Source organism: Mizuhopecten yessoensis, unplaced genomic scaffold (assembly GCF_002113885.1).
Source record: "Mizuhopecten yessoensis strain PY_sf001 unplaced genomic scaffold, ASM211388v2 scaffold11045, whole genome shotgun sequence".
In the NCBI taxonomy this organism is placed as follows: Eukaryota; Metazoa; Mollusca; class Bivalvia; order Pectinida; family Pectinidae; genus Mizuhopecten; species Mizuhopecten yessoensis.
This window is the reverse complement of record NW_018408851.1, coordinates 212,501-236,902: the sequence shown is the minus strand read 5'-3', so window position 1 is coordinate 236,902 and position 24,402 is coordinate 212,501. Positions and strand designations below refer to the sequence as shown.

Genomic DNA, 24,402 nt, shown 5'->3' with positions numbered 1-24,402 from the left:
CCATGCTTAACGAGGGACAACATGATTATAGTGTTACCTAACAACAGTGGCAATACAAGTTAATTATTTCAGCCAATCAGTGTACGTGTGTTGGCGCTGATATTAATATCGTGTATGACTTTTGCAATGGCAATAACATCGGGTGTTATATCGTTAAAGTCTCCTAATAACCAGTTTCGGAATATACAAGTGTTAGTTAATACTGGTTACTCGGTAACAAATAGTTATTATAATTCAGATATAATATTCGCAGGTTGGAGAATGATTATTTAATTATGTTTGAGAGAAAAATGTATATCTGTTCAGTAGTTACGAATACAAAAACCCAGGAAAATCGGTACCAAAACTTTATTATACAGCAGTGATGACATTTAATGGCAATCAGGAAGGTCTTTATCCAAGTAGTGGAATGTTCGCTGTAAACAAAAACAACAGTACATTATCTATCAGCTGTGGAATAATAACACGCAATATATAAGTACTCATTGAATTTGTTTCCAAGATAAGTTCCTGCTGATATTTATTACCAGGTTATTATTAGCGATTTACAAAGTTTTGTGACTACTTTTTCAAGAACTGAGATTTTTTCCCCACAGACACTATAGAACTTTAAAAGTTCATCGTAAATTAATATAGCTCAATGTCGTGCTAGGGGGTCGTGATGTGAATCCAACGTCGGTATGTCAAATTTAGGTGTATCACTATTCATACGGTCAAAACAAAACAATCCTGTTATCCGTGTGTTTGCCTGAAATGTTAGGGTTCAGAAAAGCATGTTTAATAGATGCTGAAAATATTTATACATGTTATATCTTGTGAAACAGCTTACAGTTCAGCAATATGAAATAGTTTTGCGTCATACCTTGATGTATGTTTTCCATTAAAATATAAAGCCATTTTTTTCATCACAACAAAAGAAACATGATGATCCCGCTAATATAGAATACATTTAACAAAAATATCTATTTCAAGTTCGAAGGTTGTGAGTATATTACAAAGGGCATTGATTCCAAGGCCAATTTCACTTATTACTTTATAATGTTTTCATGTCTTTACTCTTTCGTTTATCTTTTTTCTAGAATTGAAAAGTATATTTACCTCCGGCGAGTTGTTCTGAAAACATATATACGAACATAAAACATATTTTTTTGTGTGGCTAATATGTTTAATTGTAATACAATCAAACACTTTTAAAAACATTGCATCATACAGCGGTTTCGTCCTTCTACATCTGTGATTCTAGGGGCCAAATAAGTTGGAAATGCAAATTGTTTAAACAAATATTGAAACAGAGAGCTGGAATATATCACAGATTGCAGATAGACTGAAGAGATCACAAGGAATAGGTTATATTGAAATACTGAATCTTTAATTTAATTATAGCTCCGCCGTATTGATAGAATAGTTTCAGTAAAACAACACTATATCATGTGTGCACTTGTTACAAAGTACTTGTGACGGAAAAAAGGCAAGTAATATTTCAAATATGCTAACCATTGATAGCTAAACACATCGATAGCATTTAGAATAACACATCTAACTCATATCCTCCTTTAATAAGCTATGTAAAATATACTCAGAAAAAATATCAAACACACACAATGAAGAAATTTATTGTAGCTCTAAAGTTGTCTTCATTTAGCAAATAAACTATTAAAAAAATCTTATTTTTCCTTCAGTATATTTCTTTTTGATTCTGCATTATATATTTAAATTAGGTGTGGTATCAAAGGGCCCGAAGGATTTATATGGCTTGTATCGCTCACCTGAATATTTAAGCTATCATAGCAAAATATAATCATTAAAAATAGTATGGAAAACAAGACACCAGGGACAGGGTCAGTCCAAAGAACCAATCCTGGTAGCATATGCTAATCCAGATCTTCATGCTCATCAATTTTATATATCAATACAAAATGAGAATCATGATTGCTTCCAAATTGTGACCAAGCAAATATATCTCTAGGGGTGTTGCAAGAACCCAGGCTCAATCTAATATCATGAATACGTTCAACTCTTAATGCCATTATGTGGTTATGGGATGGGGGATCTCAACAGGAGGGAGGGGGCAACCCCCTTCATTTATACAATTTGGAAATCTCCAACGCTTTGGATGCTTCCAATCAAATTGGTTGACATATTATCAGCGGTTAAGAAGAAGAGTGGTTTGAATAACTTGTTGATGGACAGACAGACGCCACTGTACGGCATAAACTCACATCGGTCCCTCTAAAAGTTAACAAACGAAAGTATTTATTACAATAATAACAGGGGCTTGATAAAATCTTTCTTGAGAGGGATCCTTCTTGATTTCAATCCCTTCTTTAAAACTGCTCTTGTTTTTTAAGTTAGGTCCGTGTTTCCCGAGCAATCCTTGATGATGTAAGTAATAATTTAATACTACTTCACAAGTCGAATCAAGATAAACAAACCACAAAATACGTCTGTTTATGAATGGTTGTTGAAGAAAAAGAGACCTATTGTACGGCCTAAATTTATTATACAATACATCATCCGCTCAGATTGGTTTGTATCAGTAGGTGAATCATGGTTGCTGCTCAGGAAACTAAAATCTAATTACTAAGAAAAAAACCAAATAATTAAATATTCAAACCGTTCATGGTCTTAGTTTTCAGAACCAGAACTCATCCCGCTGGTACATCGATTTGGACCAAACATCATTAGTCATTTTACTTTTTAAACGGTAAATTACATTTTCACAAGAAAATTATTTTTTAATTTTGTTTATAACGATATGAAGTTCAAAATGGTCTATTAGACGGCTTCCAAAGAATAAGCAGTGTCTTATTTCTGACATCATCTTTAAAGAAGACAAGGCACATAGTATGACCTTTCGTGCCCTCTTTAGCGCTCTCCTTTCCGCGATGACCTTTACAGTTAGTATTTGAATAGTCAGATATGTAATTAAAACAGGGCAAACACGTATGCAATGAAGTTTACTTACGTAGATATTCTGTACAGAGGTTGCAGGTCTTTGCGCAGTTAGCTATGGCATAATTCATAGTATGGACATCTTTTGAGTTACACAGTACGTTAGCCATACTCCCGCAGTTGTTGTTAATGTCGTGATCGACACACTGCGCAGGGGTAATCGTACTGATAGTAGTTGTCGCACCTATTAAGAGAGACGCATCACAGGTATGTTACTTTCGGAGTTTAATCATATGAAACATGTATCCCATAATGTACTGTGTTAGCCAGTGAATATGTTTTGGCGTATTAACCCATGTAATATGACCTATCAGCCCTGTGATTAGTTGTAAGTTTTAACTGTTTCAATTGTGACGTCACGCCTAGTACAAGTACACGACGTCACAGACTTACGCACACTGAAGTCGAAATGGCGGCATTTAACATTTTAAGGTTTCATCCAAATTGTCGTTTTACACGAATAAATGCAACAAATCTTTATTATGTGATTAAAAGGATCTTATATGAGTTTTCATTTCATATGAAATTTATGAAACTCGTCACGAATTTCATCAATCTCATATGAAATGGAAACTCATATAAGATCCTACATACGTACATTAAGCTCAATATAATGATGGTATAATTAATGTGATTCAGGATGACAGATTTAACCAGCAATACGGTATCGTGTTCCTACTTGTGTTTTTAAATATCATAAAGAGACAAAGCATATACAGCCTGTGTGAAGTCGTCTCTGATATTAAATCTGGCAAAGATATACTTTACAAGTTTGTGGTAGTTGGTTAATCCATTTGGAGAAATGGGGTAAATGGTGTAGAAATGCACATCTGATCTTACGGTGAACAAGAAAGTTATATCAGATCTATGGTGAACAAGTCTTACATTGTAATAAACTCATTTCAGATGTTACGGTGAACAAGTCTAGTAAAGTCATATAAGATCTAATGGTTAATAAATCAAGAAAGTCATACTAGATATAATGGTAAATAAGCCTAGAAAGTCATACCAGATATAATGGTAAGTAAGCCTAGAAAGTCATACCAGATATAATGGTAAGTAAGCCTAGAAAGTCATACCAGATATAATGGTAAACAAGCCTAGAAAGTCATACCTGATATAATGGTAAATAAGTATAGAAAGTCATACAAGATATAATGGTAAATAAGCATAGAAAGTCATACAAGATATAATGCTGAACATGCCTAGAAAGTCAAACCAGATATAATGGTAAATAAGCCAAGAAAAGTCATACCAGATATACTGGTAAATAAGCCTAGAAAGTCAAATCAGATATAATGGTGAACAAGCCACGAAAATCATACCAGATATAATGGTAAATAAGACTACAAAGTCTGATCAGATATAATTGTAAATAAGCCTAGAAAGTCATACCAGATATAATAGTAAATAAGCCAAGAAGGTCATATCAGATATAATGGTGAATAAGCCTAGAAAGTCATACCAGATATAATGGTAAGTAAGCCTAGAAAGTCATACCAGATATAATGGTAAGTAAGCCTAGAAAGTCATACCAGATATAATGGTAAACAAGCCTAGAAAGTCATACCTGATATAATGGTAAATAAGTATAGAAAGTCATACAAGATATAATGGTAAATAAGCATAGAAAGTCATACCAGATATAATGGTAAATAAGACTAGAAAGTCATACCAGATATAATGGTAAATAACCCTAGAAGGTCATACCAGATATAATGGTAAACAAGCCTAGAAAGTCATACCTGATATAATGGTAAATAAGCATAGAAAGTCATACCAGATATAATGGTAAATAAGACTAGAAAGTCATACCAGATATAATGGTAAATACGCCAAGAAAAGTCATACTAGATATAATGGTAAATAAGCATAGAAAGTCACACCAGATATAATGGTAAATAAGCCTAAAAAGTCGAATCAGATATAATGGTAAATAAGCCTAGTAAGTCATACCAGATATAATGATAAATAAGCCTAGAAAGTCATAACAGATATAATGGTAAATAAGCCTAGCAAGTCAAATCAAATATAATGGTAAATAAGTCTAGTAAGTCATACCAGATATAATGGTAAATAAGCCAAGAAAAGTTATACCAGATATAATGGTAAATAAGCCAAGAAAAGTCATCCCAGATATAATGGTAAATAAGCATAGAAAGTCACACCAGATATAATGGTAAATAAGCCTAAAAAGTCGAATCAGATATAATGGTAAATAAGCCTAGTAAGTCATACCAGATATAATGATAAATAAGCCTAGAAAGTCATAACAGATATAATGGTAAATAAGCCTAGCAAGTCAAATCAAATATAATGGTAAATAAGTCTAGTAAGTCATACCAGATATAATGGTAAATAAACCTAGAAAGTCTTACCAGATATAATGGTAAATAAGCCTAGAAAGTCATACCAGATATAATGGTAAATAACCCTAGAAGGTCATACCAGATATAATGGTAAACAAGCCTAGAAAGTCATACCTGATATAATGGTAAATAAGCATAGAAAGTCATACCAGATATAATGGTAAATAAGCCTAGAAAGTCATACCAGATATAATGGTAAATAAGCCTAGAAAGTCATACCAGATATAATAGTAAATAAGCCAAGAAGGTCATATCAGATATAATGGTGAATAAGCCTAGAAAGTCATACCAGATATAATAGTAAATAAGCCAAGAAGGTCATATCAGATATAATGGTGAATAAGCCTAGAAAGTCATACCAGATATAATGGTAAATAAGCCTAGAAAGTCATACCAGATAAATTGGTAAATAAGCCTAGAAAGTCATACCAGATACAATAGTAAATAAGCCAAGAAAGTCAAATCAGATATAATGGTGAACAAGCCTAGAAAGTCAAACCAGATATAGTGATCTTATGGTGTCATGTTTGTAAACTAAAGCTAGTAAACCGTTAGGAAAACGTTTGTTAAAAATTGAATTTTTTGAACGTTTTCGAGTTTTCGGGTTGAGAATATAAGTGTAATGTATTGCAAAAATAGCAATATCATACACAACCAAGCATACATCAATGGAATACATCACGACTCCAAATAAAGGTCAGACTTCATTTATATGACCTTATAATTATCTTCCTTGTTGAAATACACCCCCAATGTATAAGAAAGGACATTCTTTTTGCTTATATTGATAAGCAGAAGATCTATTGTAATAACAGTTTTCCATGTACCGCCATGTAAAATCCTATTTTGAGGAAAGATCACATCATATAGTGTACTATCTGTACTTTCAAGTTATCAATGAAAAATCTTACAATAGATTACCCATTATCTGTCTTACAGTTGACTTCAGAAACGAAATTAAAATACCGTATAAAGATAATCTGTGAAGCTATTAGGATTATGTTTTCACTTGGCATATATATCCTGTTGTGGCTTTTTTTTCTCATAAGGCGTGGGGGCTCACATTCTGCACATATTCGTCTGGGCCTTATCAATCCGGTGTTACTAAGCTAATACCCCCATTCGCATAGGCAACTATACCACATATACAAATGGTTTGTTTCCCGTGTTTCACAATGAAGCGGCTTCCAGGTCACCCCGTAACCCCGTTAACTCAACATGAACTAGAATAGACCTCTGGTACAGTTTAGGGCCGAAGTGGACTCCACCGGACCGGCGACATACTTCACAGTCGAGTTTATAAAGCCCTATCGTACAAAGACTGTAGAGTTTATTTGCAGTACTTGTACACCATTAATAATCCATGGACGTTTTCGGCCGGGCCTATGCCACTTCTTCGAGATTTGAAAAGGCCAAATAAGGTTATGTGCAGTGCGGGTGAATACCCGTATGTTGCTCAACATGGTTGCATGAATAAATTATATGAATCTTAACTCCTTTGCTTGTTGTTGATTCCTTAACAAATCATATATACACTTACGTAGCTGATGCCGAAGCATTTAGAATTAAAATGTTTATGTTTTCAAATGAAGTATTTGTATAAAGACATTGTAACTAATTATCCCTACTACATATTTAAAAAGAAGCTTTGATCAGGTCCATTCTGAATTCGGTATCTTTTAAAGTTAACAGCGTCAGTCTTTATATCACGTAAACTGAATAGCTTGGACTATCATGTCGTGGTGTACAGTTGGTGTTCCGTATATTTACCAGATAGGATTTGACACTTGTACAGATGGTGATTACGTACTTTGTCCACAGAAATTGCAGGTCTTTGCACAACTTTGTTTAGCGTAAGCCTGTGAGACGGGGTCGGATGCTGTACACAAGAAGCTGGCCATTCCAGCACACGTCGTGTCGGTGTCCACACATGGAGGACCAGTCGATGCTGTAAACATTACAACATAACCACACTGATTATATTTTGTATGTTCGATTGCGAAAGGTTTTGACGTTGTTGTTATTAAGGACACTATTTGGTATATACCTAGAACTGAGGAGAGTGGGCTTGCTGACAGTACAAGGTATGGACTTTGCAGCTAAAATTGATTGAATCAAATTTTATATTTGAAGCTATGTTAATTTTGTTCATGTTAATGAATATTAGAAATATAAGCAATCACTTTGAGACTTTTCTATATGTACATGTCTATGTATGTATTTACTGTGTTGTTCTATTTTGCCTTTAAACTACTTTGTAGTTACAAATTTGCAAATAAATATTTTTAATTAGAATTTTGTTTCGACACTTAATACGAAATGCAGTAGGGAGTCATCGAAAATAGGGAACTGCTAAAGGTTTGTTACGGCTGTGTTTAGAGGGGAGCAATCAATACTATCAATTAACTTATTTCCTCGGACGCATTGATGTTATTTTTCTCATTTAACCGCTTTACATGTACAGTTACGGTGTATAAAGCAAGGCTATTGCACTTGATCTCATCCAGTTCATATGCAGTTAAATAGGTCACCTTTGGTACTTTGGAGATCAATGAATAAAGGTCTAATCGCATAGCAAATATGTCAACAATTTGGTCATTTAAAGACAAACATATAGGAAAAACTGAAAACAAATCATGCACAGCAACATCAATTTTGTAAATCAGGAATTCGACGAAATGCACCAATCATTGATAATGCAGAAACGAAAGGCTAATAAAAGAACTGTATTTCAAAACTCCTAAAATAAACATAATAATGAAGTAATTCAGGACAGAAAGTCTCACACCAACATCCTCTAACATAGGGATATAAGGAAGCTAACTTAGGGGTTACTAGATTATGTTTTTGAGACTTGAAGTGGTCTAAGCTAAATGTGTTGGAACAAAATCGAGTATTGATATTTTGCAGTAACTGAACATTCACTTGAATATACATTGTACTTCAACATTGCTCTAACACAATTTCCGATTTCTTTGTTAGTCTTCTGTGTATTAGTAATTCATATTACCGGCAGCTGTTGTAGAGGTGGCAGGTTCGGAAGTTGATAACGTTGTTGATGCTGCCGCCGTTGACGATTCGGTGGTAATTGTTGTTGTTGGTTGAGTACTTGTTGTTGTTGTTGTTATTGTTGATGATGATGTTATTGGTGCTGCAGTGGTTGGTGTGGTTGTTGGTTGAGTAGTTGTTGTTGTTGGTTGAGTAGTTGTTGTTGTTGATGATGATGTTGGTGAAATAGTGGTTGTTGTTGTTGGTGGTGGTGGTGGTGTTGTTGATGATGTGGTCGATGTTGTTGTTGGTTGAGTTGTTGTTGTTGTTGTTGTTGTTGTTGATGTTGTTGTTGGTGCCGCAGTGGTTGTTGTTGTTGTTGTTGGTTGAGTTGTAGTTGGTGTTGTTGTTGGGGGTAGAGTTGATGCTGATGTTGTTGTTGTTGGCGGCGTTGTCTGAACTGCGGGTATTTTAAAGCAATGTTTTTATTATATGTCTTAATGATCAACATATGTCTTTAGACGCAATTTCTCTGAAAGATAAATCAGTGTGTTGACTACAAGGATGGTTCCTTGATTTAATTTGTATAATATAAAATATGTGCATAACTTAATACTTAATCTGTTAAACAGAGATGGCGTATTTCTCTTTATTATCAAAGAAAATGATTCTACGGCACGTAACAATAATTGGATTATAGTAGAGTGCAGGATTGTATTAATTCAAAAAGTGACCTTGCTATTCCCTGTTGTCTTTCACCTTATTTGGAAGGTGAGTATACTACAGACATTTTTTGCTGGTTATGGGTCTGCACTCAAGGACACAAACATATCCGAGGATTCGATCAACTATACTATTTGGTCACGAAAAACTTTTTAATTTAAAATACCAATATAAAAATACATCAAATTTAGACTTGATATCTTTTGATATAGGGGGATTCATGAAACTATATTCTCGATAGTATTTATTCAAGGACATGTCTGACTAACTTTGAAGAATTGTTTTGATAACGTTCATGTATGACGTGTCTATCAACGAAATCATGCAAAAGATATAAATTGCTTGATTTGATTAATATATGTTCAATGCTAATTTTAATAAAAACGCAAAAAAGTCGATTAGTGTCAAGCTAAAAAGGTAAGAGTGGGAAAATATATCGTATGAAGCAACTCATGTGGGACTTTTTGTGCAAGAAGGGAAAAAAAAATTGCTTAGTTTCCTCATTATCTCTATTTGACGGTGTCTTCCTAGAAACCTCTGTTCAGAACCTATTGTCAAATTAATGTGACCGGATAATTGTCACGCTACCATGTCCTGGATATTGATATTACATAGAGATGGCACTTTGAAAACATCTTTGAGTATCGCCATAATATACCTTTAACAGTTGCGAGGGCACAAAATCACTGAAAATCATTGGGGTGAAAGACAGTTAATTGAAGCATTTGAAAAGAGGCAGAAATGCAAGCTTTATCTAAATACGAGTCACACAATTTATCTATTATTGAATCTAAAGGAAAAGGAAGGGGGTTTATTACGCAAACGTTTCCTAAATGTCTTGAGCATTGTAACTCTTATAAGACGATTATGTAACTTTAACATTACGGTGTGAAAGATCACTAATACTACAATACGGGGACGTGGCTTCGAAGCGTATGTGTGTCTCCGGGCACTTTGATTTTCCTCCACCACCAATATCTAGCACGTCTTTTAAATGACCATAGTTAATAGTTAATATGACGTAAAACACAAACAAACCAAACCAAGAGGGAGTCTATAGCGGATTGTGTTTGGTGGATGAAAAATAATCCAATTACCTTGTGCATCATACAGCTTCTGGCAATCTGCAATTTCAATAATGTATATTGGGTTAGTTGATACATTATGATATATTATTACGGTCACATCAAGTTCAAATCAACAGTTGTGACCATCCACTATTAGGTTTTGTTTAAAAAAATCAATATATTTCTATTATGGAATGTATATGGATGGTGAAACAAAAATAGAAAAACATATAAGAAAACGGGACTTAGTCATCCAATTATTTAAGCTATTAATCATGAAAAGTGTCGTTACATCCGTGACGTAGTAGAATTGATATTAATGTATGTTATTAAATGGGGAATCATTTGTACATTATTTGGGCCATTATTTTCGAGCTACAATGTTTATACATTGACTATAAAGTATCAATTGCCGAGTGCTATATGCATTTCCTACGTTTTGAAAATTTGTATTAACTGTATCTTTAAAATGACAAAAAATCGTTATATCAAATAAAAGATATTTCATTGCAGTTTAAAACTTTTGTTATTAATATGATTAAAAAATAGTGTAGATGTTTATAAATCTTTTTATCAATAAAAACCAACATATTTCTGTATATTTACTGTAAAAGTCATATAACTGCATTTTTCATTAACGACCACGTGTATAGCAACGAAATGATAAATGATGGAAAAGAAATCGGCATAATTAAGTCTGATACTAACACTCGTCACAAAAACCACAGTATAGTGGACACTGGTCCACAGCGCGATCATGACCCGAAGAGGTCCAGCCACACAATCCGGAATCCTGGTCAAATGTTTTGCATACAAAGTACGGAGGATTGTCATGGTCCATACACATCAGTGTACCGTTACCTAAAAGAACAAATACATAGAGGATATTTAATGATGTCTTCAGTTATAACAAATATATTACACGAGTGTGGCTAATATTTTGATATTTTTTCACGAGTGCGCAGCACGAGTGAAAAATATCAAAATATTAGCCATACGAGTGAAATTTATTTGTTATTACTGAAGACACCATTTCATTTTCTATTATTACAATTTTAAAACATTAAACATGAAAAATGTAATGCATTAAAAAAAGGCAGAAATCAGAAGCGTCAAAATTAGCGCCATATTCTAATGACGTCACGCTTGACAACAAGGCTGCATGGGATACTTAATGCAATTGCGTCGTTTTTTGCTATTTTCTGGTATGATTGCTTATAAAAGCGATATTATTTGTATATTTATTTAAATACTTAAGTGTGTGTACCAAACATTTACCATTAGTACCATTTATTCTACAGTCGCCTTATTTGAATCTGAGCAAAAAATGCAGCGAATAGAAGATACCGTTATGATTGGTCAATACCAAAAAGTAATATTTTCACACTGAAAATATCTCTTTTGATATTTTTCACAATTTGAAAGATATCAGTTTTATCAAGTTGATAGAATCCGATATTTCACTGGCAAAATATGTAATAAATGTGTTTACTGATATTCATCTATGTTAAATGTCTCATCCACTAACACAGAAAACGCCATATCACTGCATTGAATATACATATGTACAAACTTATTTTCCTAAATATCTACAACGATGCTACAGACAATTTTCAAATATTTTAAACACGTGTAGCATTTCATACTGCTGTCACGCTGCATACAATGATATCTACACATTACATACTTACGACACTTCGTTATTCGCAAATGTAATCAAAATAAAAATGCATTTCGAACGAAGTCCTTTATTCTTAATATCTTAATAAATCAACCACACATAATTTGCGCTATGATACCTCCAGATTATAATACGTAAAAATGTAAGAAGACAAGACATGGCTTACCTTGCTTGCACGGTATTGAACGTACAGATGTGGTTATTGGTTCTGAAGAAAATCATCATTCGCAAAAGTTGTTATTGCTCGCATAAATAATAATAACTTAAATGTTCCAACAAAAGATTCAAAAATAGATAAAATAAAATAAAATAAAACAGAAATGATTGCATCAACATACCAGATTAAAAAAACTGATATTCAAAGTTGCTTGGAGAAGAAAACAACAGAACCTAATGAGATGCAACGAAATACCATACGAGATATATTGTAACAGAAGTTGTGTAGACCTTTTTCAATTTAAGGAAAATATCATATATAAATCATATATTTAGATAAAAGTATGACAAATCAATAAGCAATGCAAAATAAAGGAGAGCATACTCTAACAGAAACAGTTTATTTGAGAGTGCAGGGGAAATACTTGATAATCCCACTGTACAGCACATACTGCAACCTCTTCTTAATTTCGTATGTGATGTATCGGTAATGAAGTTGTGTCAATGAACTACGTCGACCAGATAAATCAGTTGGTTAGAGCGACAGTATAAGAATCGAGAGGGCCATGCATCGAATGCTGGTCTACCCGTTATATTTCTACACTTTAAATGTGCTGTTAATTGTTTATTGTACTAATTTGATTTTCATAAAGTTCCAGAAGCTAAAGTCGACTATTCAGAAATGATTTATCATAATAAAAGCTTTGCTGGGGGGAAAGTTCCAATGCATAGTTCCAATGGCAGTGGTACGGGAATTATACAACTGTTTTATTAGAAAAATCAATGGCTTACATACTCGGTGTGGACGTTGCTGATGGAACGGTTGTGGTAGTAAGTTCTGAAAAACAAATCATCGAAATTGAATAGAAGTTATTTGCTTAGGGATGTTGGGAAGAAAAGAAATATGCTTCAATCAGAGAAATATTCCAATATCTTTTTAAAGGATTTTAGTGACATGTGGCAGTAGATGATATATGAATATTGAAAAATTAAACAGGAAACATTTATTTTCTTTCAGAAATCAAAAAATAATGACATCACAGCTGTAAGATACCAGCCTCCTGTATTGTTAAAATCTTTAATTATTGTTGATATTCATTATTTTTTATGCATTGTCTATCATTTTCAATAACCGTTGACTGCATTTTGTAATATTTTTATGTTTACGTCTGCAGAATTTCAATGTCAAGCTGAATTTGTGCTGACTGTAGAAAGGAATCATAATTATAATTTTCACTTTTCATAACATCACAAATGTCAAGAGTTATTAAAAGTTTGGGCTGTGGGACCATTAAGTGTTGTAAATGATATACAAAAAAACGCTGTATAGAGAATGTATAGAGATGATGTACATTATATGCAATATACTTAATTAAGGGGTTTTAATAGTTTCAAATATACTGCAAATTAACAGATAGCGAAATTTATTTTTCAACACGTCTGTGGAGTTACATTCCTTACAATGGCTTTGTTCTCTATGAAAATTTCTTAATCTTTAAGTCTAAATGAATGCGAAGAAGAACTTAATCTGGTGAGACATACATGTATACTATAATTTACTGGAATATACTTCGTAAGATGAAATTGAAGAGGAAAAAATCGTACAAAATTCCATAATTAACTTTTGGTTACTAGCACCAAAGGCATGTGATATAGACGGAATAGTAAATGAAAACTGCTTTGAATATGTGTATTACCATACTGCATAAATCATTGAATAATGTGAACAAGATATACAGTTAACATTAAAATGACACTTGTCATTGGTTACATTATACTAAGAAGGTATTAAATAACTCGGTGCTGAACTTATATGGATATATCAAGCGACATGTAATGTAAGCGAATGATTTTTGAAACATACATTGAAAAATAGGTTATATGACCAATTTATTCAAGCATGACTAGAGGAATCACTTTAATACTTTACTATATGAAGTGGAAACAATATAATGAATGCATAAAATTTAACACCAAGAATCATCCCTAAGACACTTGATAGTACAGACTATGGCTTACCTGTATTGAAATCCTATTGTTCTCTAACTGACACATAAACCCACCTAGCATATACCCAACACCTTACCTGTACATAGGAAAATACTTAAATGTTTGCTAGGTGAGTCGGCACCGTCAAAACAATCGTATTTCCCTACGACAAGGGCATTACATGTTTACTATATAATTGAAATGTAAAATGCAGAATAATTATGTAGTTTTGATCGATAGGGGAATTATATCCGAAAAAATAGAATTCGAGTCAGAAAATATAATGCAATTGGCATTGCTCTAGACGTAAATTCGAATGTAACGGAGATAAATCAACGGCTTACATACTCGGTGTGGTTGTCGTTGTTGTAACAGTTGTGGTTGTAGGTACTGAAAAACAAATCAATATTGAATAGGAGTTATATATACTGAAGGGTATAACAAGGGAAATATTCGCGGAAAAATATTAGTATTCTATTCTAAATATCCTTTCTTAAAAATCAAAAAGCAATATTTCAAATGGAAAACCTATTCTGCTTTTCGATAGATGATATAAATATTTTCCTTTTTATCATGAACCAGTAGCATGCTAAATCTATTATATGGATGCCCAATTTTGGAAGGAAACAATTTTATGTGAATATTGACATAAAAACAAATTTAATGAAGGCTAATGCATGGTTTACATACTCGGTGTGGGCGTTGTTGATGGGGTGGTTGTTGGTGTTGTTAGTCCTGAAGGGCAAAACCGTCATTAATCAGTTCTCAGTTACATTAAGAATCAAAATTCCCAAATGCAATTTGCTTAAGACAATTTGGTATGTTATAAAGCACGGTATACCAAAGCTTCAAAATTAAATAAAATGTCTATACATAGTGGTTACGAGAAGACAACGATGATCAAAAAGGAAATACTAGAACAAAAGACTTGTTTGAAAGATGGCATTATAGACGAAAAACAAGCCATTTACCTTGTGCATTGTACAGCAGCTGGCAATCTGAAATTTCAAACATAATCACATCACATACAGTACAAGTATCAAAAAGAGATATAACGTGGATAACGTGTTCTCATGGAAAACCAGACTATCGAGTTAAAACATTGACGGTGTAGAGTGTCGAGTGGTACATGTATAATCAACGTTAATGTTTAAAAATAGAATGTGCATTTTTGTAATCAAGAAATGACATAAATACAAAAGAGAGAAACAGAAACAACATTCTTCAAATTAATGAAGCTTTAAGTTTTGGTATCAATTTCTTTTAAAAAATAGTATCAATATTTGTATTTTTGTAATCGTAATTGTAGATGTATAATAATAAACAGCCCAATCATCTATATACATCTTTGAGTGTGTATAATGTATTTAAATTTCATGTTAAAACTGTATAGTTTGGGTACCATCGCTGATTTATGAGAGATAAAACACCGAATTATATAGTAACGCCTTGTATTAATCAGCAGCCACATGTGTGACGATGAAATGTTGAAATTAAAATTGGTGAAATCGGATTCTTACACTCGTCACAAAAGCCACAGTATTGAGGACACTCCTTAACTGCTCGATCATGGCCAGAAGTCAAGCTACACAATGTGTTGTTATGATAATGATCATACTGTGAACATGTGAAGTACGGAGGGTCGTTAAAGTCGGCACACTTCAGTTTACCGTCCCCTGAAATGACGAATACGTATGTACCTTATTTAACCCGGGAAATACGAAATTTAAAGTTGACCTATAAACTATTGGCGATACTTAAATACTGGTGTATGGATAATGTTTAATGTATCATATATGAACATATATAACATTGAACACTTATATCTCTGAAACAATATGGTTTGTGTGACAAACATAACTAATAACTGTAATCGCAAAATTAACATTTATTTTAATATGCAGTTTTACAAATATGAAGATGTCACACAATCTTTCTACTTATATTTTACAAAACGTATTCTAGATCTAATCGCTATCGAAGACAAAGCAATGGTTCACCTACCTTGTTTACACGTTGTTGACGTTAAAGGTGTGCTTATTGGTTCTAAACAAAATAAACCAATATATCACAGAAGTTTCACCAAATGCAATGTGTTAACGATAATATAATATATAATAATAGAATCTACCATTTGTAGGTATCCATGATAGGGCAATTTACGTCAAAATTGTAAAATTTGGGTTTTAAAACTAAATAATACGAAAATATCGCAGACAAATGTATAGCTTACATACTCTGTGTGGATTTTGTTGTTGGAAATGTTGTTGGTTCTGAAAAATAGTCACAATAATTGTATAACCATCACGTGCTTAGAGGTATTTAGAACAAACGAAAATATATAATTGAAATAAAAAGGTACTTATAGAATGCGTCATATGAAATAAGTTGTAAAGAAATTCGATCCGAAAGTGTAAAATTTTGGGTCAGGGACAAAATGTCCTTGACAATGCTCTATACATAAGTAATAAAATAACGAACACCAATCAGCGGCCTACATACTCGGTGTGGTCGTTGTTGGAACAGTTGTGGTTGTTGGTTCTGATAAAAAAAAAAATCATCGAAATTAAATAGAAGGAATATGCGATCATATTTCACTTATGCGGAGCATCTCTAGAAAAATGTACAAAAGCCAGCACAGCCCATTTCCGACTTGCTGAAGCAGACAACAATTACAGGTTAATCTGATCATATTTACTTTTATATGTTATTGTTTATTTCAATATATTAAAATGTTTATTGGCCTCGTGGTTGGAAAACGCGATTCTTTATTTCTCTTCGATTTATTAGGCTTCGCCCTCGTCAAAACAATCGTATTTCTCTACGACAAGTGCAACAAAAGTTTCATACATAACTGAAATGCCAAACGACTGCAGAATGCACATATTTGTGAAGTTTTGATTGATAGAGGAATTCAACCCGAGAGAATAGAATGTTAGTCAGAAATGAAATGTCCTCGGCTTACATACTCGGTGTGGTCGTTGTTGTTGTAACAGTTGTGATTGTAGGTTCTGAAAAAAAAAATCATCGAAATTGAATAGAAGATACATGTTAAAGGATATTAAGAATAAGGAAAAAAATTGTGTCCTGACAAAAATAATCATACAAAATAGCAATAAAAACAATCTGTTGGGACAGAATATGTAAAAGGCATGCTATTGTTCCACTCGGGCAAATTTTTGTATCGATTATATTTTTTTATTTTTTATTTTTATATTAAACATAGTTTAACAACGTTTGTTATTTCCGTGAAGTGATGATAGATGCCGACTGTGTTTTTGTGGCAGGCGTTCTTCCGCTGAATAAAACGGCAAATAATAACGATAGCTTTGTCGTTTTTGAGCTCGAATTATGGTCTCCCTTCTTCATCCAAACGTCTCTGTAACATTTAAAATATAACACCGCACTTACTTGTTGAGGTGGTAGTAGTGGGATGAAGTGAATAGATTAAATTCGAAATGTGATTTAGCTGAGCTGGACCTGGGAAAAAAGAGTACATTATTATTGCTCGCTTTAGATGAAACATTTTCTGATCATTATTCCAAGCTATCATTTGTCCATTATCATATAATACGAAAATAACGCTTCATTACAGTGTAAAGTATTAAACATCATCTGTATAAATATTATTTGTTTAAGATCTGTTTGATGTTAAGATGATGCATTCGCCTGACCGTGACATACCTCCATTACACAGTTTTGGTTGACTACATGTCCTAGTCCCGGAGGCACTCCCGTGGTCTGGCTGACTACAATGGTGGCCACCCGAGGACACATGGGAGGACTCCCACTAAAACGACATACCAGAATTGTTAAATCGTACAACATGTTGCTTTGTTTCTAAGTGAATTCGAGTGTAGGTAACAGTACCCAAAATGGCTCACCAAACCATCATTTTCTTCATTCATTGCATATTCAGCAGATTAATTATAATAGTTCATGGTTGTATCAAAATAAGAATATCGATGGGTGTTCAGATAACCAACGAAATAAAGACCAAGGGCTCACGTGAGATATTTAAAGAACACTCTGACATCACCAATAAGCGTTTCCAGTTTTTTTGCACTGTCGATACCCAAAACAGAGCACAACTTGACTTGTGAAATATTTTGCGCTTCAAATGAACATTTCTTTGTCAACATTTTAACATTTTATGGTGGTCTTTGCAATTTGAATGAATACAAGTATTTCTATATTATGAATTTATTCTTACAGTCCAAAACAAAACAAAAACAAAGATCTCGCATGGCCCATTTTTAACAACGTAAACAAAGAAAACTAGATTTTGAGTTTAAAATACGTCTTCTAGTGCTATTTGAACCTAACAATTAATTATCTCTAGACTAAATGACCCATAACTACGTATTATAAGGATTCATTATTGTTATAACTTAACTGTTGACACATTTATTTATTTATTTAGTTATTTCAAATAATATTTGCAAAGAGTGTTCTGACTTGGTTACTTATCCGATCTGGGTCCTGCCTTCTTATATTTTATTTTATATTCGAATTGTCTTGCATATCACATGCCAAATGTGCAGTTTTTACTCTTAATATTAATTTTGTTCCTCGTACACTTGACTCGTTTTAGCAACTGAAAGTTTTCAGATTTTTGACGTAGCACGTGACCCAAAAAATACCATGTTACCTACGTGTTTTTCATGTCTTACACTTGAGCACATGGCTCTAATATCATACTTTAATGTAGACAAATGCCGCTTTATGTCTAGTGGCAGATAACAATTTGTGAGAGAGTCAATCGGCTTGTGTCTTCGTCACAGCATAATGTCTCCGTTACATCTATGATGTACGACACTGTGATAATTAGCAGTTGTCAGCATATCAGAAAAAAAGTAAAATGGTGTTCTGGATTCAACCAGATATGGAAACAAGCTGAAATATTTCAGAGGAGTGATTGGATACAGCATATGTATCAATTTTAGGATCATTATTATGGTCAGTTTTGGATTGTGGACACATCGTAATAATACGGTACCAGGCATACATTCATACAAACAGCACGTCTAGTCTAAGGTAAACGTCTCATGCATCTTTACATACCTTAAGTTTCAAGTAAACGATACCTCCTAATATATCTAAGATTTAAGGTAAAGGTACCATACACCTTGATATACGTCAAGTTTGAAGTAAACGTTCCATACGCCCTGATATATTTTAGGTTTGAGGAAAATGTACCATACCTCTTCATACACGTCAAGTTTGTGGTACACGTACTATACATCCTGATATATTTTAGGTTTTAGGCAAACGTTTTATACATCCGTACATACCTAAAGTTTGAGGTTAACGTACCACACATCCTGATATATGTCAAGTTTGAGGTTAACGTACCATACATCCATACCTGTGTCGGGTGCGAGTCGCTGAATCATGGTTTGTGTGAGTTTCGTAGTAACACACCTTAAAAAGGATAAATAGAAATACATTTTTCTTGTTTGTCTTTATCAATATTGCTATATCATTAGTACATCTGCAATATAGAAACATCATACCCTGCTTTATGAGATCACATTTAGAATATAAATTAAAATACAAATTACTCCTTAAATTTCGTACTAGCATAAAATTCAGTTTACATACGAGATGAGATCAACTTATGCTCGTTAGTAATTCAACTATGTTAATCACACGTGTTAATTTTTCATAAAAACTATATCAACATTATGAGATATATACAGGACATTACAGGACCATGTGGTGTGTACTTACTGTTTGTGGATGACAGGCAATGACAGTGTTACACTGACCATAGAAATTATCCTCAGAACATCCAAAACATAACCTCACATTGCTTTTTAATCCCTCGTCCAGAATATGTAATGCTACAAATATACAAATATTTAACCCTTCAGCCACTATGTTGTAACCGTATTGAGATCAGGCTTTCTACCATTACTGTACAGAATTTTGTCCTCGTTGTATGATATGCCTTTACTTTAATTCTTCTCTTGGCCCGGATAGGTGTATCCACACTTTTCCCGATATAAGACATCCATGTGTTACCCTAGGGTTGTTCAATTGGTTTATATTAATAATGTCGTTGAAATGTAGATTTAAATTATTCAAAATGTGTACAATTACGTAAGTCTCACTGAATTCTTATTTACATTGGATACGCATCCCAAATGTCATACAGCTCTTAGCAAAACTGAATGTTGTCTTCGTGGAGTTTTACTCTCTACATACGTTTACTCTCTACAACTGTTATTTACTCATACTATTTACATACTTAACTCTCTACAACTGTTATATACTCATACTATTTACATACTTTACTCTCTACAACTGTTATATACTCATACTATTTACACATGTTTACTCTCTACCACTGTTATATACACATACTATTTACATACTTTTACCCACACGACTGTTATATACACATACTATTTACACATGTTTACTCTCTACCTCTGTTATATACACATACTATTTACATACTTTTACTCTCTACAACTGTTATATACTCATACTATTTACACACGTTTACTCTCTACTTCTGTTATATACACATCTATTTACACACTTTTACCCACACGACTGTTATATACACATACTATTTACACACTTTTACTCTCTACGACTGTTATATTCACATACTATTTACACACTTTTACTCTCTACGACTGTTATATTCACATACTATTTACACACTTTTACTCTCTACGACTGTTATATACACATACTATTTACACACTTTTACTCTCTACGACTGTTATATACACATACTATTTACATACTTTTAACTCTCTACAACTGTTATATACACATACTATTTACACACTTTTACTCTCTACGACTGTTATATACACATACTATTTACATACTTTTATTCTCTACAACTGTTATATACTCGTACTGTTTACACAGATTTTTACTATCTGAAAATGTTATGTACACATACTATTTGCACGAACTTTTACTATCTAGAACATGTGCGTCAATATTTACTCTCTATAATTGTTATACACCCTTACCGTTTCTGCCTACTGGATGTACACCGAGGTCTGGAGGAATAAAGGGGAAATCTTTAGAATATGCTACTAGTGTAGAATTGAAATAACGTTTTAACCTTCACTGTTTTATAATAACATAATCAGTTTTATTTCCACAGTCGTATGTTTGATAAAGAAAAATCTGAGTTAGTAAACTCTTTCTTTTTGATGTCGAAATTTCGATCAGCTGAAATACAGACAGTAACACATATCTGATGTCTAATTGAAAGTTGGAAAGTATGATAAAAGCTCTGCCGTACACAGGACTTCAATTAAATTTGATTTCCGTGCACCAATTTTTGGTTTAAAAATAACATTGAAAATCAAGTAGTTACCGCTATTTAAAACTCCTGAAACATCGTGATAACAATATAGATTATATACGACAAGTCAGGACTGTTTCGTTAATTGATACTGTCTTAGAGTTACGCATTAAATGACATACTAACCTATTCTACATCTGCTGTCGATCTCGGGATCATCATGGCTATGTGCTGTAAAGAAGTTCACATAGAAGCATGGAAATGTGTGGTATAAAAGTTATCAATGTTTTGCATCGCTTTGTTGGTTTGTGATACATCTGTTGCTTAGACTGTTGGATAGATAAAATAATGGCAAATGAGTCAGGGGGAAAATATCGTCATGCATGAACTATATAAGATAAAAGTAACGAAACGACAGCATCACAATTGAATTTATTCCGTCACGTAAGCTTTAGAAATGATGTACACTGTTGCTCGATATTTAAACCCCCATCCCGTTACATAGTGATAAGGACAGTCTTCTTAAATATATACTCCTGAAGGACACTCATGTTCAGCAGAAATACGTTTCGTTTCGCTCAGACACAAAGGTAAGACAAAGAAGTTATCATACTTAAAACAAGAAATAATATTAAAATGTAAACGGCGAAGTTATTTGAAATAAGGCATCCCTACTGATGATGCCATCTAGCACGATGTATAACATAGAAGGGTTTCCCAGCGATTCTCAATTCGCTCTGTAATGGCTATGCCGAAAATTACTTACAGCAGTCTGGTGGCGGAGAAACCTTTCCTGAGAGTGAGGAAAGTAAGCAAGACAAAGAGTTATTTCAGTATACAAGTAATACCAGGAATGGAATACAAATAAGTTGACATGAGTAAAATAACATTGCACTATTTATACATACCGTATGCTATTAAACTTGATATGTCAACAATATTATCTCCTACTTTGTAGCCATTCATATCTTATTATTTATACCGGGTTTTTTTCCTGAAATGTGCCTGAATGTTTTAGTTTTTCAATTGTGATTTATGAGGAAAATGTCTTGAAGAGTTCCTTCAGATATTGATTTTTCCTCAGTTGAAACACCTGTGTGATATTAAGAGACTATATTGTCCCAACAATTGTCATAATGTTACATCTTGTTCCTTTAACTGTCATTGTTTAATTATTCGATCTATTTTTAAGTGCTAATAAATCAGAATCTTACCTGTAAAGATATCGTCACATGAATACTCGGCCTGTATTCTGGTAAATACTGAAAAGACATGATAAACATAAAAAGATAATTGTGTTATCTGTGCAAAATACAAACAAACGGATAAATCCGTATTTGAATACATTCAATAAAAATGTTGAAAGATCGTTTGATCGCTTGGAGCGTGCTAAAAATTCTGATGTAAACAGATTTAAATTGTCATTTTTGTGTAGACAAGTGTTTTTTTTGTAAAGGACTTTTTCGTAAAGCAATTAATTAGAAGACTAAAATGAATTAAGTTTCACTTCTATCACTTTGTCTGTGAAATATACATATTGGGGTTTTAACAGCATTTTTTTAAACATCTGTATTTGTGAGTATATTTAAATGTAATAGTATTTTACGAAAGTAAATTGGGCAGTATTTGAACAGAATACTCGCATCTATTCAATAGTAATTAAATTGAAGGGAAACATGGCTTAATTTGAAGGAGGTATAGACAAATGAAATCATTATACTATATTATTAATGGCTAAATATGGTAATATAGCATCACAATAGTGGTAAAATATTATAGCCCCAAGGCAAATAAGAATGTAAAATGTTGAACTCTTTGAGACATTTTTAACTAGAAATATTGCAAGTCCTCTGTAGTTTACTCTTTCTGGGCGTCATCTTGGTCTTTTCGAAAACTGCATAACTCAACCAAGGCATCCAAATACAAAATTGCTCATTTAGTGTTCGATGTTTTAATAAAGATCCTCTCGAAGAACGTTGACACGAGGAAGTATATAATAAAAAGATGTCATTTTGAAAATTCGTGTCTGGCAGTCGTCTTTCAACAGATAGGCAACCTCTGAGGGATGACGTATAAGTATATCAGAAATGTAAGGAGTAGCCACTTAGAATATATGAAACAGGATGGCAATGCAACTGTTTCTATATTTGTATAAATTATCATTGATTATTAATTATCACATGATTAAAAAACTGCCGACTTACGAGATATTATGATCAGCACAGTCGAGACGAAATCCGTGCTAGCCGACATTTCTTACAACTAGGATAGTATGCTTGGATATAGAGTGTCGAACCCTGTAGATAGTGATAGAGATCCACGTCTGCCTGACAATGACCTAGTAATGATAGGAACATATTTTATCATTTATGGATCTTATTTTATTTGGTTGTATGGATACAAAGAGATCTGTGTAAATCTGTAAAATCTACTGTGACTTCAATTATATTTATAGCTTATAGAATGAAAAAAAAATAATGTTTTATTGTTCAATAATTGCCCAATTTAGAAAATCACGGATAGAAATGTATTCCACCCACTCGTTCTATTTTTTACTATAGTCTAAAAGCGTCGCTTTATCTTTTTATAAGGATTACCTGCAATCCAAAACTGGCTGGTAATCCGCAACGTTATGGCTTACATTACAATGCAAACTATGCTACAAGCACTGGCGGAAAGCCAATGTAGCCGTACAGCAACTAACACCGAGAAAGTTTAGTAGATTTAATGTTTCGGATATGCTACTGAAAACTTGTAATACTATATACAACAAACAGCGGTTTTTGAAATATGAATACTTCTCTAAAAGTATCATGAAAATGTCTTTTGGGGTTTTGAATTTTGGATGCCTCTGTAATTAGTGGAAAATTTCATTACTTAATGAAAGTTGAATTCAGGAACGTTTTTCTTATTAAACTTTCTTTTAGATACCATAGAGCAAACTCCTTAACAAATTTCATATTTCTCCTAAAAGGTGTTCAAGTACACGCCCCATTGGTATAAAGGTTCCTTTCAATAATATGCTCTTTAGTTTCCAGGAGAAAAAATAGTGAAGGAGAGGGGTGATAAAAATTACTGAACATTAATTGTTTTTCTTATTTATGAAAAAATATTTCCATGACACCATAACTAAAATTACAAAAACGTCTTCCGATTTGTGTTGGAGCAGTATTCAAAATTACAGTCATTTTCTAT

The 24,402-nt window shown here is 33.0% G+C and overlaps 1 protein-coding gene across 1 annotated transcript; it reads right to left on the bottom strand.

Moving 5' to 3' along the window:
• Positions 1-371: 371 nt before the first annotated feature.
• Positions 372-23,496, bottom strand: LOC110464983. The gene is made up of 24 exons (XM_021520521.1): positions 23,412-23,496; positions 22,422-22,469; positions 21,974-22,000; positions 21,394-21,438; positions 20,927-20,956; positions 19,659-19,771; positions 19,281-19,349; positions 17,610-17,715; positions 17,337-17,405; positions 16,895-16,936; positions 16,163-16,198; positions 15,930-15,971; positions 15,446-15,601; positions 14,897-14,923; positions 14,616-14,660; positions 14,274-14,315; positions 12,733-12,774; positions 11,947-11,988; positions 10,808-10,960; positions 10,130-10,156; positions 8,738-8,769; positions 7,132-7,269; positions 1,099-1,113; positions 372-416 (listed from the first exon to the last, which is right to left on the bottom strand). The coding sequence occupies exons 1-24, from the start codon at positions 23,458-23,460 to the stop codon at positions 372-374; spliced, it is 1,440 nt and encodes a 479-aa protein (XP_021376196.1). The 5' UTR covers positions 23,461-23,496.
• Between the last annotated feature and the right edge of the window lie 906 nt (positions 23,497-24,402).

Coding starts and splice junctions, on each gene's coding strand:
- LOC110464983 (XM_021520521.1), bottom strand. CDS start 23,460: ATGTCGGCTAGCACGGATTTCGTCTCGACTGTGCTGATCATAATATCT. Junction 15,602..15,929: donor GTCAACAACGTGTAAACAAG/GTAGGTGAACCA, acceptor TCGTCATTTCAG/GGGACGGTAAACTGAAGTGT. Junction 7,270..8,737: donor CGCCAACAACAACAACATCA/GCATCAACTCTA, acceptor TAATGTTTACAG/CATCGACTGGTCCTCCATGT.